Source organism: Lissotriton vulgaris, chromosome 3_1, assembly GCF_964263255.1.
Source record: "Lissotriton vulgaris chromosome 3_1, aLisVul1.2, whole genome shotgun sequence".
In the NCBI taxonomy this organism is placed as follows: Eukaryota; Metazoa; Chordata; class Amphibia; order Caudata; family Salamandridae; genus Lissotriton; species Lissotriton vulgaris.
In genome coordinates this window covers 556234064-556252048 of record NC_141689.1, presented here as the reverse complement: position 1 = coordinate 556252048, position 17985 = coordinate 556234064, and the positions used below count along the sequence as shown (strand labels likewise).

The window sequence follows — 17985 nt, the reverse complement described above, 5'->3', positions numbered from 1 at the left end:
GGCTAAAGATTCAGGAGTGCTAATCATCTGCGATAGCAAGCTCCAGCTTTTTCTCCCGGAGATCATGTCTGGCTATCGTCCTGATTCTCAGCTATTTGATCTGGGGCTCGGATACATACTTGAAAGAGAGCAGAATAAACATTGCTTTAACAAAAAATGCTCTCCCAACACTTCTATCCCAGAAGCATCTTTTGCCCTTATAAAGCTTGATTAGTGTAAACAAAACCTTGGTGGCATTTAAACACGGCTGTTATCTAGTTGAATGCAGGAGCGCAGTCTGTTACCTCCATCAATACTGGCCTACATTGTCTTTCAAATCCCCTCCCCTTCCCCTGAAAGTCAACACCTCCCCCATCCCCTCAGTCAGCACAGTTCTCTCAGCCAGTGGAGTCTATTTCAGGTTCATGAGTCTTCTCTTCCATCTTCTGTGTCATGTCTTTCTCTAATGGTGTTTGTCTCAAACCTATGTGCATCGATCGGTTTTGGATTCCGCAAAGCTATTCTTCTTCATGTCCATTGCATTCCTAATCCTGAGGGAGGGGAGGGAGCATTTCAAGAGTTCCTCTGCTTCACAGGGGAGAACTTGGGGGTCGGAATATGTTTGTGGGGGCTGCTCTCTGTTACCTAGTCCCATGCTTCCGCCGGGGTGGTGAAAAAAAGGGTTTTAAGTGCAAGGATCACTTTGAGCTAGGAAGTGGGGGGATATATTTTATGTACACAACTTTCAGTTTTTGTTTTACCCCTTGAATCTGTCTTTTCTGCTGCTGTACCAGCTAGGTGTAGCCTAGAAATATTCTTAGTGGGCTGGTTAGAACAAAATATGCTTGCCAGTTTGAGTCGTCTTAAGTATTTTGTCTTAATGACTAAAAGCCAAGTGCCTTAGCAATCACTGGATGTGGGAAAGTACCTAGCGGAGGTCGCTGTGTGAGGCCATGAAGCGCTTTTTGTATTGCGAAGTATGGTAAAAGCTTCTTTGTAATCACAGATTTTAACCTATCCACCACAAATCTCTCAAGGTGAGTCCCCTTCACTCTCTCAGAAAATCCTACCAGATGAAAATTATTTCTGCCGGCCCTCATCTCCCCATCCTGAACTCCGCTATCTAGGGTTTTGGATTGAACACAGACATCTGCCTGGTGTCGTCAGCTCCATTACTGTGTCTTCTAGCAAAGAGATTCTAAATTCTGTCTCCATTAACCTATCCACTGTATTGCAAAGTCCTCCTGTAAAAGTACATAATCAAGCTCCATGGCTATGGTATTTTTCTCTCCGTTTAACTCCACCTAAGCCACCAAGTTGTAGGCCCTCTAGTAACTCCATCAGGCATAATCAGAGAGATCTATTGTCCATCCCCCATATTGCCTGAGGGCAGGGACCTCCCTTTGAAGTCCACCAGTTTGCCAACAAGCAACTATTTTGTTAGTAGTCAGGCCTTGGCCACACTATCTCTATATTTAAAGTGGTGACAGGTCTTCCCTTTGGGCTGCACTTTGCTTCACTTTTCACAAGTTCAGTCCCCTTCCACTGATGAACTTAAAGACAAGGGTCACATTCAGGTTTTGTGGAGGGCCATAGTCAGACCCCACAGGATGAACTGAACACTTTTCACCTGCCACAAAGGCCAGCTTTCCTACACGGCAGCCACTTTATGGCCACCCTCCAGTCACTAGTTCAACTGACCTTCCACACCTAATCTAGGCTAAGTTTTCCTTGCTTTGAAGAGGTAATGGGTGGGAAGGGGACCTTCATCACCACTTTCTCTATTATCATTCTCTGTCCACCTGCAGGGAGGCGGACTTCAAAGGCTCGCATTCTAGGGCATGTTAACTCTGCCAAATGTTTGAGTCCCCCTGTGTCCCTGGGCTGGCTTCCCAATTACTTCATCCCACTATAGGCTGGCTGAGTCATCACTATGATTACTCATGGACCTACAAGGGAACAGTGATGCCCCTGAACTCACCACCTCATTGTGCTATCCAGGCTTGACTGTATCACTGGTCACTGCTCCAAAGTCGTCTACCAAGTGCCTAAGCAGCTAGCTGCGACACCCAAAATGTCTTGCAGGGAGGCAGGGGGGTTCCAAGGCTCTGCAGCTGGGGGACACCCTGCCTGCCCTTATAATAATTTCTGCCACAGAATGGATGTTGACGGATTGTAGGTGTGAGCTGGAGTTTAAGCAAATACATCTACCATCTTGGCTTTCCTAACTGTAGCTATCTCTTCACCTCAGATTTAGTTAGGTGAGAATCTTGTTCCAGGGTACAATCAAACTTGAACTCCTAAATAATGTTCTTATTGTACATGCCTTTCTCAATGTATATTAGTCTCTATGATTCTGCAAACGTTTACCTACTTTGGCACTAATTCATACGTGTTTTTCCAACAGCTCTCCATTGTCTTCTATACAGGAGGTCCATAGTTTTTTTCCCTTTTTTCCTCCTTCACTTCCTATTTCAGAAGACCACCGCTGGTAATTCTGCTTGAATTTCCCATTCGTACTTTAACCCGGATTGCCTTTAGAGACTGCCCACTAAAACCAATCTCTTTGTCTATGGCCCACTTTCACACCTTCTTCAAGTATATCTCTCCTCTTTTCTTTTGGTAAGAATACGGCATTTGGTTTTATGTAGCACTAGCATCAATGGTGCAGAGATTTTTTCTGTATGGGAAGACCAGCTCTGGAAAGGATACGGAGTGTCAGTGGAAAGGGGCCTACATTAAGATTCTGATTTATCTAAAACCATAAAACATTTGGCCTCCTTCTCCCTAATCGCCGTAGGGTGCATGAGATCACATAGCTCACAAGTGTTTTGGGGCCAGGCACTACAAGCAACAGGAATTATGGATCTGTCCCAAAATCGGATTCCAGCAGACAGAAAAGGATGTGAATCGCAAATATAAAATGCTACGACTTTTGAGGCAACTATAAGACCAAGTAAACATGGTCGTCTCTTGAGCTTGGCATATTTGAAGAATAGGAAAAAAGGGTCCAATGTCACTGACGCTGGTGTCCCATTTATACAGCCACTTGTCATTTTTGGTCATAAATTATCACAGAATTTCGAGGGACTTTGCATAATTACCCTCCCTGGATGGTACTGCCGAAAATGTACAAATGCAGTCAGCAACCTTAACAAGCTCAAGAGAAGGAATTTGAAGGAAGGAGCATCCGTTAGAGGAAGATCTCTTTTTCTATGACCTGAGCCAAGAGTCGCGATTGAGGAACACTGTAGTACCACATGGAACCGCTGTGCCTCTTCAAACATTTTGTTTTTGTTCTGTGAAGATATTTTAGACCCATCTCAGAGGTATATCTAAGATACCTATTCATTCATGCAGTGATGATGAGCTAATGTGGTAATCCTCTTTAACACAAGCTGGTTTTACGTCACTAAGATTAGGACTTCAAGTTGGTACCCATCCAGGGTAGTGTCAAGAGCGGTTGCAAGGGTTTTCGTTTCTCTAGCAGGTCTGAAGCCATACCATAGCTCAGGGGCAGCCCTGAGTTCTGAATGCAGTTCCGAAGTTAGCCAGTGATCTTAATTTCTAGGTTGTTACATAGGAAATCAAGTTCAAATTAACCGCAAATGTGAACGATCCATGTGATCGGCTGATGGCATTTTGAGTAGACGTGTACAATATCTCAAATTTTAAACACATAGCAGCTCATGGTCCATTGCATCTTTTTGTATAGCATAAAAGCTAATTTTGTATGAAATATTTTCATCTGCTACACTGACAAACAGTTTTGAATGCTTATTAAATCCAACTGAAAATCCAGTAATTTGAGTCAATTTATAAATCTCACAATTTATCTCACGTGTGAAACATTTATTTTTCATGATTGCCTTTTTAATAGCTTTCGGTAGCTTCAAGAAACGTCACAAATGATGGTAATGCAGGTTTTAAAAATCCTTTTGAATTAAAAACTGAAATCTTTTAGGGCACAAAACAAATTTCAAAACAGTATGCCTTTCTGTCCAACATGAAATCCCATTTGAAATGTTCCTCTTTTTCAAGACGAAATCCAAATTTAAATGCTGAAATACATTATTGGACAAGCTTAGATCTTCAGTGGAATATTAAGTTGATATCTTGCAGGCCGTGAAGAGCATAAGTCTGATCTCTGCTATTCCGTTTCATCTATAAGCTTACACAGCTCCACGGCGTCACTCGTGCTCCATGCTTGGATGAAAGATTTCAGTCTCTCTCTATAAACGAAATAAAAGTTTATCACATTAAATTGTAATTAGGAAAGCAGGGCGGTTGGAACATTTTCGAAACAGTCTAAATGCTTTGCACATATTGTTTCTTATGCAAATTATGTCAAGATTCTGAAATCATTGTGCATTTCTGAACTTCACTGTACCTCATGATCGGCTAGCAATTGTTGGCTTTTTGATCGAGTTAGACCAAGGGTGTGAAATACCCCTCTGGTCTGCAACTTGCTGTTCTTCTAAGAGTCAACATGGCTATTTCATTCATCAGAGCTCTGCAGAATACATCTAAACCGAACATAGGCGGACTTTATCTGCGACGTAATACACGTAGCAGACGTCCCAGTGAGCATCTGCAGCCGTCCTCTGTCAGCCCACATCAGAGGGACTTCTCTGTATTCTAGCACATGCTGCAATCTTTTGTTTTAGAAGCAAATAGGGGGGGGGCGGTACAGAAATAATAAAGGTAAAAAATAGGAGAACTTGAACAGACACACTGAGCCAATCCTTTGCCGACACTCAGAGTTGGTGTTGGGATGGCAATCTCCACCGAATGGTGACCCAGCGTGTACCAACCTGCTCTGAGTGTCCGACTGTGTGTATCTGGTATCCTGACTTTTATTTCGACCCTGGATTCATGCTAATCTAGCATGGGCACAGATGCCAAGGTCAATTTCTGAGAAAGTGAGGTCCAGGACATGTCCTTTGCCCTGGAGGGGGCACACAAAAGGTATCTTGTTCCTGTCTTGGGCATCAGCACATAAAGGAGTGGTGGCAGTGTACTGTGTTTTGTGACCAGACCGTTTTATCTATGTTAGTGAGTGTGGTCTTTTGACCCCTCTTGTGTTACATTTTACTGCTATGTGAAACCTAGAACTTTGTGTTGCAATTCTTTGTGTATGCCTAGCGTCTGTGCGTGTAACGTGTGGAAGTAGGACTCTGAGTGTAGGTATGAGTGGGAGTACTAAAACCAGTGGGAAGCATTATGGGTGCCTTGGTTTAGAATCGCACAAGATGGAGAATTAGGACAACTTCCCCAGGCAGTGGAAGTGTAATGACTGCATCCCCTTGGCTGAAGGGTGAAGATCCAGATACTAAAGGGAGGAGGATGGAGGCTAAAAAAAACCATAAGAAATTTCAAGAAGAATTTGTTAGGAAGGGGCAGCAGATTAGTTATTCCTGAGCACTGCCATTTGCAGCGGCAGCTGGAATTTACAGGGAGATGGGGCGCGTGAGCGCAAAATATATAAATATTAAAATAAAACTTACCTAACATAATGTCCTTGCTAAGGACCTCTTCATCATCCAGGAAATGGAACCAGATGCTGGAACTTCCTTGACCAATCGCGGTGCTGCCCATATGCAGCATGTGAGCAGCACCCTGATTGGACGGAGCGGCATCACTCGGCGCTCCTCAGCACCTTGGAGGCCCGCAGTTACTCTTAACCAAGCTATCTTAAGACAGGTGGGTTGAGAGGTTTAAAGTGTGCATGTGTGGATGACTGTCGCAAAACGGCTGACCAAAAAGACATGCACACTTTAAACAGTGTATTACACATGCCACCCTCCTCCCTGCTGCTGTCAGTCAGCAGCGGCCCTGCCCCTGCCCTGGCCCTCTGCTTCGGACAGGAGCTGAAAAATAAAACAGTAAGGAACTACTAATTAATTTTTTATCCCTGGGGCTTTGGGAGGGATTTTAAGTGGGACGACGCTCCTCCGCCCCAACGAAGGAGCCGTCCCTGGCAATTTAGTAGATGGTAGAGGCTGAGGGTAGGACTGCAGAGTCTGTATTTCTATGCAATTTCTAGGTCAGACTTGCTCTTTGGTCTGTCCCTGATAACAGCTGATCCATTCCTTTCCTCCAGTCGTAATTTGGCCAGCTGCAGCTTGATCTCCCTCCCAGCCCCACTGTCTTCCAGTTCCTCTGCATTCAGGTGTGGGACGACACACTGCTCCCTGCTCTCGCAAAGGGCCTCACTACTGTAGGCAAGTTGTATTCCTCCTCCACAGGGTGGATGCTACAGCTCAAGGCCTGTGTCCAGACCATTTTGTTCCTCATTTTCATCCCTCAAGTCCATCTCCTCATCCTCAGGGGTATCCTTCCCTTGCTCCTCTGTGGTAACCTGCATCCTCCTGACCTCCTCAAAGCCTCTGTGGGCTATTTGGAAGTCCATTTTAGTTTCCTTCTTGCCCACATTCAGCCTTCTTTGCTTGTAGAGCCTCTGCAGCTGTCTTGATGAAGTTGTCACTGTCGCTCACCTCCAACTCCCTTGTAACAAGAAATATGAAAGGCAAAACATAAATTTGAAATAAAGGAAAAGATGGCCAAATCACAGACTAAGGCAAATGTTTTAAAATATCGATGTTGATGTCAGATTATTTTGGGGATTTTTAGTTTTATACAAATCACTGAGCGGTACTGCAAAAACACACAAGTATTGGAGCCAACAGTTGAACCCAATATAAGAAATGGGGTTATTGTTTAAGAGCCGTGGAAGCCCCATTCAGGTAACAACCACAATCCTTGTGAGGGTGAGCTAAAAAAGTCAGTTAATGAACCTGTGCTTAACCCTTTAGTAGCTTGCCACAACTGCAGTCAGACCTAGCTTAAAGGCAATGTGTAAAGAATGTATGCAGCACCCAAGCAGCGATAAAGTGAATAAACAACTCAAGAAAAATCCCAAACGAATTTAGAAATATTCCAAACCACCAAATTGAATTAAGTCGAAACAGTAGAACCAGAATTATTAATCTTTATAAAGTTATTTGTGAAATATAGTGTTTAAAAGATCAAAGTGCCAACCACAGGTATCTGGTTGCGCAAGACTAGTTCAAAGTCAAAAGTTAAAGCTGAACGCAATGGACACAAGGGATGGATTGGGCCTGGTCGCGGCTTCCTTACGGATTTTGAGATATTCTTGAAGAAAGTTCCTGAGAAGGGAGAGTTTCAGCAGGGTGTGGCACCAGGCTGTGTCCAAACACAAGTCTTCCACAATGGGGAGCTGCTGGATTTGGTCTAGGTGAAGCTGTCAAAAAGCTCTGAGCGTAAAAAGTTGGATTCTCAGGCTGAGGAGGCTGCCTTCGTCGATGTGCTGCTGGTCATCATTGAGCCAGTTGAAGATTTCTACCTTCAAACTTGGAAGTTTTTCTGGAAGTCTAATTCTTCTAGTGTGCTGCAAAACTGAAGAAGGATCCACAAAGCTGGATACCTTAATTGAAAGTTTCCACTGAAAAGGACTTGCTGCTGCGTACAAGAACATAGCAGGAGCTACCAAGAAGTCTGGCCAACTGTCAATGCACCCTGGGTGGATCGGCTGGCAGGTATGTCCTGGACCTCTGGCGGTTCTCAAGGCAGTGTTTGGTGAAAAATTGACTACGTCCCAGGTTTTGGAGAAGTACCGTGTGTAAAAAAAGGGAGTGACCCCACTGACCAAGAGACAGGGTACAGAAAGTACGGTTAAGAGGAAAACTCTTGGAATCTAATATGATTTACCACATATCATTCATTCCCACTCAAATCTTTTAGAGCCAAAACATATCTTGAAGAATCTCACTTCCACCTAAACCGTGGGCCCCAACAAACAACTAGAAGCACATTGATGAATAATTATAAAAATTACAATTTGATTGAAAGTATTCTTCCAGAAACATATAAAAACACAATAATGTGATGAAAAATTGTAGTTAAAAATTACATATTACAATGCACAAGAGACAGTAAAGTATGTGAAAAACATTCAGATCATCACTTAATGGCTTTTTCATAAGAATCAATCAGTTTAAAGAAATCCAACATTAGATATTGGGATTGGATATAGAACGTTCAGTGAATATAACCAAAATTAACAAACAAGGGCGTTGACGCATTTCGGTGGCAATACATTATTCAGAAACCACCTTCATCAGGAATAGAATGATAAACTGTCTCTTTCAATGTTTACTTTCTGGTGCAAGTTTGTGTAACCTGTGTGGTAAATGTAAAATGGGCTGTTGTTCTCCAATTCGATATGAAAGAACAATGATGATGGGAATCCATTTGTGGGGTCTTACAGTAAGAAGAGGAGAGGAGCAACCTTATCCCTATAACTCAGACGACATTTAAATGGTCATACTCCGGGTTATTACTGGGTCCCTTGTGATATCAGAGGGATACATTAGTCTATACCAGTCTTTATGATACAAGGGGACCCTGCATTGCTGAGGCTGGAGCCGCTGGCATCGAAGGCCCAACACCACCAGCCGAGTCCGCGGGGGAGTCGGGCTGCCCAAAGATGGCATGCATCACTTTGTAAAACTGACGAAGCTGGGCAGGGGTCGCTCCAGGTCCTGGAAAGGGAGGGAAACCCGTAGTCGACCCTTTGGGCTCCGCATGAAGTCAAAGAGCGGCAATGCTTCTTCGACTTCTTCTTGTGCTTCGACTTACCTGACCCCGAATGTGAAGACTTGGATGAAGAATGATGGTGCCTCCGTGACTGGTCCCTCAACCTCCTACGTGACCGGGACCTCGAGCGGCACAGAGCCAACTGCCGGTCCTCGAGAAGCTTTCGGGACCACTCCCGCAAAGATTCATGGTCCGGCAGTCGGAGCACAACTTGGGGTCGTGGTCGCGCTCCAGGCACAATAGGCACATGTAGTGCAGATCCGTCAACGACATCAGTCGATTACAGGATCCGCAAACCGTGAAGCCGGGCATCCCTGACATGCACCAGGAGTTGAAGACTCAAAACGATGTTGACGAAAGTCTACAAAAAGCCAGTCAAAAAGTGACTGGAAGAACCGCTCTCTCCGGATCTGCGCTGGCAGGCGTGGACAAAGAAAGAACTGACATCAGCGCTCAAGGGTGGCATCTATGTACCTACTGCGATGTCATCCCAGCGACCATGATGCCAACGACAAATGAAGAGTCGACCGAAGCACCTTTCAAAGCACAGAGGTACTGCTGACAAAAAACTTTACGGGTCCAGTCTGACGCAGGGGGATAATTCTAAGGTAAGGAATCTATAACTAACTGTTTCTTTCAGATGCTTGCTTTGCACTTCTGATGTGGCACCACTTACATTTATTTAAGTTATGGACACAAATAATACTCAGACGAGGAGACTGTGAGTAATATTTAAAGAAAGATGGAACTTTGCACCATTACAGGTCGATGAGGTTGCTGGGATTGAGTTACTAGGCTTCTCTCTGCAAGAGACAAGGGGAAGGCTATTAACTGGAATGGCCTGCTATAGACCTCCAGGTCTAGATACTCAGTACCAAGCACTGTCTGACACCATTGCTGCCCTGACTCTAACACACTCCAGAATGATGCATCTAGGGGATTTTAACTTATGGGATAACGGGGCTCTAGGGAATCATCTGAGAGACCTAAGGCAAACATGTAAGAATTTTAGTCTACATCAGTTAGCACAACAACCAACCCATCTAGGAGGGCATGTGCTGACTTATTGTTTGGAAACCAGACTGAGATGGAGGTGATCAGTGTATTGCCTCAAATTTGGACGGATCACTCATTAATTCATTTCAGGATTATAATGCCCAATACAGCGAATAACAACAATCGCTCAGTGACCTAGCGCAAGGGTAGAGACTGGGCTAAATTATTAAAAAACAGACCAGATTCAATATTCTCGAATCAGACCTTTTTTGTTTCTGACGGCTCAGTGGACAAGAACCATCAAACCTACTGTAACCACATTACCAACACGCTGGATCTATGCGCCCCTATAAAGCGGAGGAAGAATAGGAGGAAACCTTCAGTCCCCTGGTACAGTGAGGAGCTGAAACTATTGCGAATCACATGTAGACAGGCTGAGAGGAGGTGCGAAAGTTATACTTAGGTCAGATGGGAAAGTGCTGAAACTAGTGCAGGCCCAATATAAGGAGACTATTGCCAAGTCCAAAGCACTCTTCTTTGCTAAATCTATCCTACATGCGCCGAACAGTACTAAAGCCCTCTTTAATATCATATCATAAGGGATCTTTCAATGAGATTGCCACTTATTTTTATGAAAAGATCACCAAAATCGTTGGAGGGTTTGACCCAGGCAATGCTAGTCGCCAGGATGAACTACCTCAGATACTAGCTGAAGAACCCTGGGCAGAAACATCTTTGGAGCATTTTCAACCTCTTACCAAGGAGTTCTTTAACAGCTTTGCTCAAAGTATATCGTCTGGGTCCCCCCTAGACCCCCTCCCTCATAAGATCTGGAAGGAATGTGGGCATGAATTATTCCCCTGGATGCAACAGATTTGCTGTCAATCCTTAGAAGAAGGTGTGGTCCCAGAGGCCTGGAAGCAGGCAGTGGTAACCCCCTAGCTTAAGAATCCCTCCCTGGACCCAACAAACCTGGCAAACTTTAGGCCCATATCCCTTCTGCCCAATCTTATAAAATTTTGGAAAAGGTTGTCAGCAAGTCCTTATCATGCTACCTTGAAGAGAACCATCTGCTGGATAGGGATCAGTTCGGTTTTCGCCCAGGACATGGGACGGAAACAGCCTTGGCAACCGTACTGGATAACTTGCGAATGCGAGCAAACAATGGTAACTCATCTGTGCTAGTGTTGCTAGATATTTCGGCCGCATTCGACACGGTGCGCCATGCAGTGTTGATGGGACGGCTGGAGAGAATGGGTGTGAAAGGTCGAGCTCTGAAGTGGCTGCAATCGTACCTTTCAGAGAGACAACAGGTGGTAACCATGACACCGTTTGCCTCCTCTAAGTCTCTGGTATGTCACGGAGTGCCGCAGGGTTCGGCCATAAGCCCCATTCTTTTAAATATATCTGCGCCTGTTGATCCCCATCATAAAATCTTTTGGGATTGACCAGGTCAACTATGCTGACGACACCCAACTGGTACTCTCTTTGGAAGGGAAGCATGCAGTGACCATGGATATTTTACAGGAGTTCATGCGCCAGACATCCGGTTGGCTCAAAGAAAATTCTTTGCAGTTCAATGGGGAGAAAACAGAGATGGTATACTGCTCCAATGCAAAAATGGTACAACACCTGCCCCTAGAGTTTAAACTCACTCCTGGGGATGACCCATTAGCCCCAGTTAAGACCGTACGCAACCTGGGCGTCCTGATTGATGACAACCTCCAAATGGTGTCACAGGCTAACAAAACAGTCAGTGTCTGCTTTGCTTAACTAAAAGCACTTTGCCAGATTCTTCCACTGCTGCCTAATGAGGTTAGACCCCTTGTAGTGAGGAGCATAATTCTGTGCAGACTGGACTACAGTGGAGTGGTGTGGCTCACTGGTTAAAGGCGGCAGACCCGGAAGCAGAGAACGGCCCGGGACCAGGGTTCAATCCCCGAGGCGGCGGGGTCGTGGACCAGGGTCAACGGACTCGATCATTCTCGACTCGGTGCCTACTACAACCAGGGATCACACTCGGCAACTTTGGGCATTAAGCTTGCCTCATCTCTACAACGGCGCCCCACAAACGCCGGGGATGCCTGGCTTCACCTTGGAGATACCCAGAAGGGACCATCTCACAGGGAAAGCCAAGACGGGTTCCCCAGCGGTCTTCAGCGCCAGGACGCTCACGGGCAACAGTGCGCTTTACAAGTCCCACACATTTACATTTACTACTGCAACTCCTTGTATCTGGGAGCTACACAATATATCTTGCAGGGGTTGCAGAGAGTCCAGTCTATAGCAGCAAAGCTGGTATTAAATAGGCAACGTAGATCCTCAACCACATTGGCCCTGAGAGATCTTCATTGGTTGCCCATCAAGGAAAGAGTTAGTTTCAAATCCCCATGCATTGTGTTTTAGAGCGGTACACGGTACGGGCCCTCTATCTATGCAGGAGAGATTTATCTGCTATAAATTAGCCCATAAGACATCTTCGCTCTTCTAGTTCAAACCTGGTAACAACTTTCAGATTTAAGAAATCCAGGATGGGAGGCAGGGCCTTCGGCATAGCGGCCTCACGCCTCTGGAATGACCTATCCCTGAGTATTAGACAAGCCAACTCCTTGTTATGCTTTAGAAAGAGTGTGAAAGCATGGTATTCCCTACGAACAAGAGCAATGCCTTCCACTAATAATCAGGCCCGTTGCTTGTTGATGTCATTTGCTAAGTTACAGCGCCAGGATACCCGTAGGGTGACAGTTTGCGCTTTATAAGCATCACATACAATAAAATACAATACTGTAGCATCAACATATCTCTTCCACTCTCTTCTATTTCATTTACCCCCTTTTTCCTATCTTCATTTTTATATTATCATTCTATGGCAATGTGCCTGTGATTATGCATTGGGTGCAATTAATTTGGGTGACTGATACTAGTGACGGGACTAGATACACTTCAAGCCCTTTTTTTTTTCATTCCTCTTTTCTTATTATATCATCGTCTTTATATTACAGCCCTGATGAAGTCTGCTGTTAACATCATAGTAACAGACGAAACACGTGTTGGCAAGGAATAAAGAGACAAACAGCAATGCAAATAATTGTTTGGATGTTCAGATAAAGGAAAGTTGATACCACGACCTCAACATCCTACGTCATTTATTGTGTGCTTGGAGAGCTCTTTTCTCTACTGTGGAAAAGTTCTTTATCCAATCTCAGAAGATCAGGTGGCTCTCCCTTCTCCTGAGCATCAAAAGATACATGACAGTGACTTGATGGACCCTTTAATAGAATAACTTTGTATCAATTGTGTTGTGTGCGGTAATTTTACCCAGCCTCCACCTGGTCTTATAACGTTCTTGATAATGCCAGCTTTCGGAGCTCTTCCTCAACCTTGGGGCATAGGTGAAAAGCCTTGTGGCGGTGCCTCAGGAAAACCGGTTGAATCGTCTTATCAATGAAAATGTGTATTATGCTTTACTTGAGGCATCAAATGCCACCACACAGTGGTCCAAACTGCTCCTACAGGGCTTTAACGTGGAGTGAGTGTACAATGAATGCAAGAATCACTAGTTGGAGGCATTTTGCTGAGTGGCAGCTATTCAGCATTCTAGACCCTCCTTTCGTAACATAGACTTTGGCTAGTGTTTTTCGGGTCTCATAAGTCACGTCAGTGGTAACACACTGGCCAGCAGGAGAGGCAAAGTTGAGCCAAATGCATACATTTGTGTCACTGTGGGGCAGAGGACAGGTTGCTGCGGTAACGTGAAGGACTGTCTGTGCCATGATGTTTATGGAGGCGCCCACCCTTATCAATCAGAGCTGGAACTTGGGGACCATTAATGGTAATCATGCAGTGCGAGTCATCTGTAAGGCTTCTCGGGTTGCATGGCATGTATGACATTCACAGCACCATCCACATCATCATCGATCATATCCCTTTCATCTTAATGCATTGCAGGAAAGGACAGGGCATTCACTGCGCTTTCTGGGATGTGGTGGAATGGCATACTTCGGAAAAAGGATTTAGTTTATTGCACATGGAGCATCTTTTCCCTTGTGCTGGACAGTCACCCTGATGCCGATATGGGTATCCACACCAATAACGACTTGGGAGTGGAAGTTGACTTGCTACGAGACTTCTTCCTGTCCAGGCCAGCTTTTAGGACCGAATTGATGGGTTCAGATTTGATGCGCCATTGGAGGGTCGCCTCCATGTGCGCGTCACAGATTTTGGAGAGTTCTTTAGAGAAGCCCAGGGTGAGCATATTGGCCATGGAACTTGGAGAATGTGATCTGTAGTTTGGCAGACAGGCAGCCATGAATGAATTGATCCCTGATCTCGTCAACCGTTCCCCGCAGGATGCACGTGCTGTCCAATTCTTTTAACTAGGCATGAAACGAGTACACCGATTCCTCCAGCTGTTGCCTGGACTGGTGCAAGAGAAACTGCCTGTAATCATGATTTGTCCACGCAATCTTGTGAACGGCAGCTCCTGCCAAACATAGGAGCATGTGGCGCTTTCCGTCATTGGCTAGCAACGTACATTTTCAACCACTTCCCCCACGTCATCCTTTTCGCGGTCTACGACGACGGAGATCTCTCCACCACAAACGACTCAAAGACTGGAACGGGCGCCATGGGCTCCTCATGCTCCACACCAAATGGGCTGGAGATGGAAGGTCAGAAGGAAGACTGCCAGGGACAGCAGCAGGTGTCTGTGGGGTGCACACCAGAGGTGCGTGCGAGTCTAGGAAACCAAAACAGCCAATGTGAGAGGCAGCAAGTTGTAGGACACAATCCTCGCAGGGCAAGTCTAACGGTGGAGGGGGAAGAACAGCCAAGACCCCAGCACATAGCACAAAAGATCCTGTATAGAAAAGGGCCTCCCCAGCACAGGCCGTAAAAATGGGCCAGTCCGTGAGCTCAATGGTGATGAGGTACCGCGGCCACCTACCTTTCATGTACAGGGATGCCACCACACGTGGCCACCATCAGATTGCAGTGCTGTGAACCAGTAAAATTCCCCAGGGCAATTTGGACACTTGCTGTAGGAACTGGAGAGCTGTATAGGGCTAACGCGCACCCTCAAGGCTAGGTGTCAGCACGGGGCCCACTGCGATGGGCAGGAGCCACTCTTCAATGGAGGCTGTGAGTCACAGTGAAGCACTGCAGCACAGTAGCGAAGCGAGCAGCCACTCCAGGCAGGCCAAGGCAAACTGATGAGAAGCAATGGCAAGACTCGGACATACACCCTTGTCACTAATTTGCTGTGACTTAGCTGGCCGCCCATATCTGGCCTTGGTGCAGGCGTAGCCCCTCTAGGTAGATGTACACACACAGTGAAATAAGCCGCAGGGCACAGACAGGTGTAGAGATGAACTGACCACAAGGTCGGGCCTCACCTATATGTATTATACACCCCCTGCACGTGACGTCCAATGCATGGCCTTGTCTGTGCGGAGGGGTTAATAGAAAAACACCCATAATGCAAATAAAGGAATGGGACTAACCCAGTCCCAGCACAACAAGTAGGACCCCAAAATCAGAGGTTTGATATTCTACCAGCCAAATGTCTCAAAGCATTCTATTGGAGTCATGTGATACAATGTGAAATATTATAAATGCATTCTTGAGAACAAGACTGGTGCCTGATAATTTAAAGTCAGCAAGAGTTATTCTACTGTTACAAAAGCAAGGTTGATACAGGCCGTCTAGAAAATTATTGGCTGGGCTCCCAACTGCCATGCCTGGCTACGCCCCTTGAGCTATTGTGGAGTCTCATTCGCTTCTTCATCCATCTCAGGCTGAATTTAGGGCTTGGGTAGTAAAGTATGAATTATAACTGTTTTATAACATGATCTTAGAGATGGGGCGGATCGAAATACTCCAGGGGCACTAATCCTGCTTGATTTATCTGCTGCTTTTGAAGCCGTTGATCATCAGGCCCTATTACATTGGATGAAGACCCTCAGTGTCTGAGGAATAGTGCTAGAATGGTTTTGTCATTTCTTATCTACACTAGCTGTTCAGGTTGAGTTGGAGGAGCAGTTATTGAAGCAAAAACAAAGTGCAACAGGGATTGGTACTCCCCCTCGGCTTTTTAACCTCGGTATGACATCACTGGCTAAGCTGCTTCAAGAGTCAGGACTTTCAGCCATTATGTATGCAGATACATACATTCTAGCCAGAAATTATGTTTATATGGACGGTGGATGGTCAATAACAGACTAACATTGTATGGGGATAAAACCAAGACCCTGCTCCGTGTTAGACAGTCACTTACTTGGAGATCTATTTTTGGCCACCTTCAATGAGACAGAACCCCCTTCTGGTCAGGAAAGGGAAACATTGTGGAGTAATAATAGATGCAGATCTCTCGCTAGATGAAAAAATCAAGTTGGTGTAAAGGGCTTGCTTTTCTTTCATATGCGAGCATTAAAATGATAATTATGTATTTATTTAATCACTCTCAAAAAGTTCAGTTGCTATAAACGTTTGTCTCAGCAAAGCTCAACTAATGTAACATGGTATACCATGGTCTGCCTGCAAATTCGATTTGAAAAAAGTTGCAACTGTTCGAGAACTGGGCAACTAGACCGTTTCTGAATATTAAGAAGACAGAATCCGTATGCGGTGCCTTCACGCTATAAATGTGTAAACCTCTGCTGATGCAGCTAGACTTTGTAATACTCCTATTCTTAGAAGTGGATCAGCAATACTAAACTTTAGAAAGTCTTTGAAAACTTCGTTCATTTTTATGGAATAATATTGTAACAGATCTCATCCTCCAGTTTTATATCCTGGCTCAGCGCCATAATACACTCAGGTGAATGAGCATTTAGAAAAAAATCCTATATAAATAAAGAGCTGACGTTTTATTATAAGCTCTCAAATTTGCAAAAAATACAAATATATAATTAATATAAATAAATGGAGGCCATACAAGTTAGTTTCCCTACAGGATATTAAGTGCTAACCTATCCTATGTATTGCAACATTTTATATGGTGCTTACTAACCCTATGTGGGGCGCTGAAGCGCTTGTCTACAAGTTTAGCATGCATGTATGCCACACCCTGTAGGAAGTGTGTTTTGAAAGGTGTTGTCTTTGTTTTGAACCTTTGTGGTAAGTGTTTCCATGTCGTATGTGAGGACTACCCAGGTGCAGTTATTGTGTCAAGGGACGCAGTGTAATGTGGAAGTGAAAGACCGGCGCACAGTTTATGGTTTCCAGTAAGCTTGCAGCTTTGAGCAGCTCTGTAGGTCCCTTAATGATATCGTTTTTTTCGGAGTCCACTTAGATGGTTACTACACTGTGTTGTCCATTTTTTAGATACTTTGCGTAAAATCTGTGGTCCTGAGCAGGCATAGGTTAAAAGAAAGTGTGGTGGAGAGGCCTGCTGGGATGGACTTTGTTACCCTCCTCCCATATCTGATTGCCATTGTGAGATGTCAGAAGGTGGTTATAACATGTAACTCGTTGGGATCCGCAGTGGTGAACTAAATTAAAGTCCGCCATGGGCCAGCGGCATGTGACAGATCTCTTCAGTGATTCCGTGCCAGTTCAGTTGGTGAAGGGTGGTTTACTGCTGTAGACTGGTACAGTAGATAGCGATGGACAGCACCCATAGCAGTTTTGTTGTATGGGAGTGTGAGAATGTCAAGCAATAAAAGAAATGTTTTATGCAGATTGCATGAACTACAATCAACTGCCCAACCACTGCGTGTTATGGCAGCGGTGGGCGGGTGTTGTATATTGTATTGTAATTGCATTTATATAGGCACTTACTACCCCTGAAGAGGTTAGTAGTTTTTTGTTTGCCTCATTGTTGGTTACTCGTATTCGTTTTAAGGAAACCATTTACTCCAGTTTTTATGTGGTAGATTGAATTAATTTGAGTTAAGTGTGACCTTTAGTGAAAGAATGGGATATGTAAACTGATGCACTGGTTGGCAGTACTGGCGATTAGGTATTGTTAGGTTGCAGGAGTATGACTGTTAAAGGAGAGGCCATATGTTTGAAATGAGGTGTGGGCAATTTGCAGAGATACAATACTACGGATTAAGGCAATCAGTCATGTCATTTAGAGTAGGCTATGCTGAAAGAGCGGTGTGCAGAGGCTGGAAAGGAAGGAAAGAGTCATTAGATAGCCAACGAAGAGTCAACAATCTGCAGTTTGAAGTCAAAGTCAGTTATGATGCAGGGTTTTCTTTGGAATGTTGTGGCGATTTCTTGACATTGTGTGAAAACTGTAGAAGAAAACAGCGTTATTTGAATGCATTGCAATATCATTGTAGGCCATGAGAACACCGGTGCACACACACCACCATCACCTGGAGGTAAATACGTTTAAAATAAATATGGTTTAATCCTCACATAACCCTCTATCCATTATCGTTT

General features: G+C 44.8%; 1 protein-coding gene across 1 annotated transcript in view; it reads right to left on the bottom strand.

Moving 5' to 3' along the window:
- Positions 1-3438: 3438 nt before the first annotated feature.
- The window catches only part of MSH3 (mutS homolog 3), a 2089876-nt gene continuing 2075329 nt past the window's right edge, over positions 3439-17985 (bottom strand). Inside the window, exon 24 of the mRNA XM_086960834.1 lies at positions 3439-4211. Within this exon, the coding sequence (XP_086816960.1) occupies positions 4130-4211 (82 nt within the window). The 3' untranslated portion in view covers positions 3439-4129. The remainder of the gene's footprint in view (positions 4212-17985) is intronic.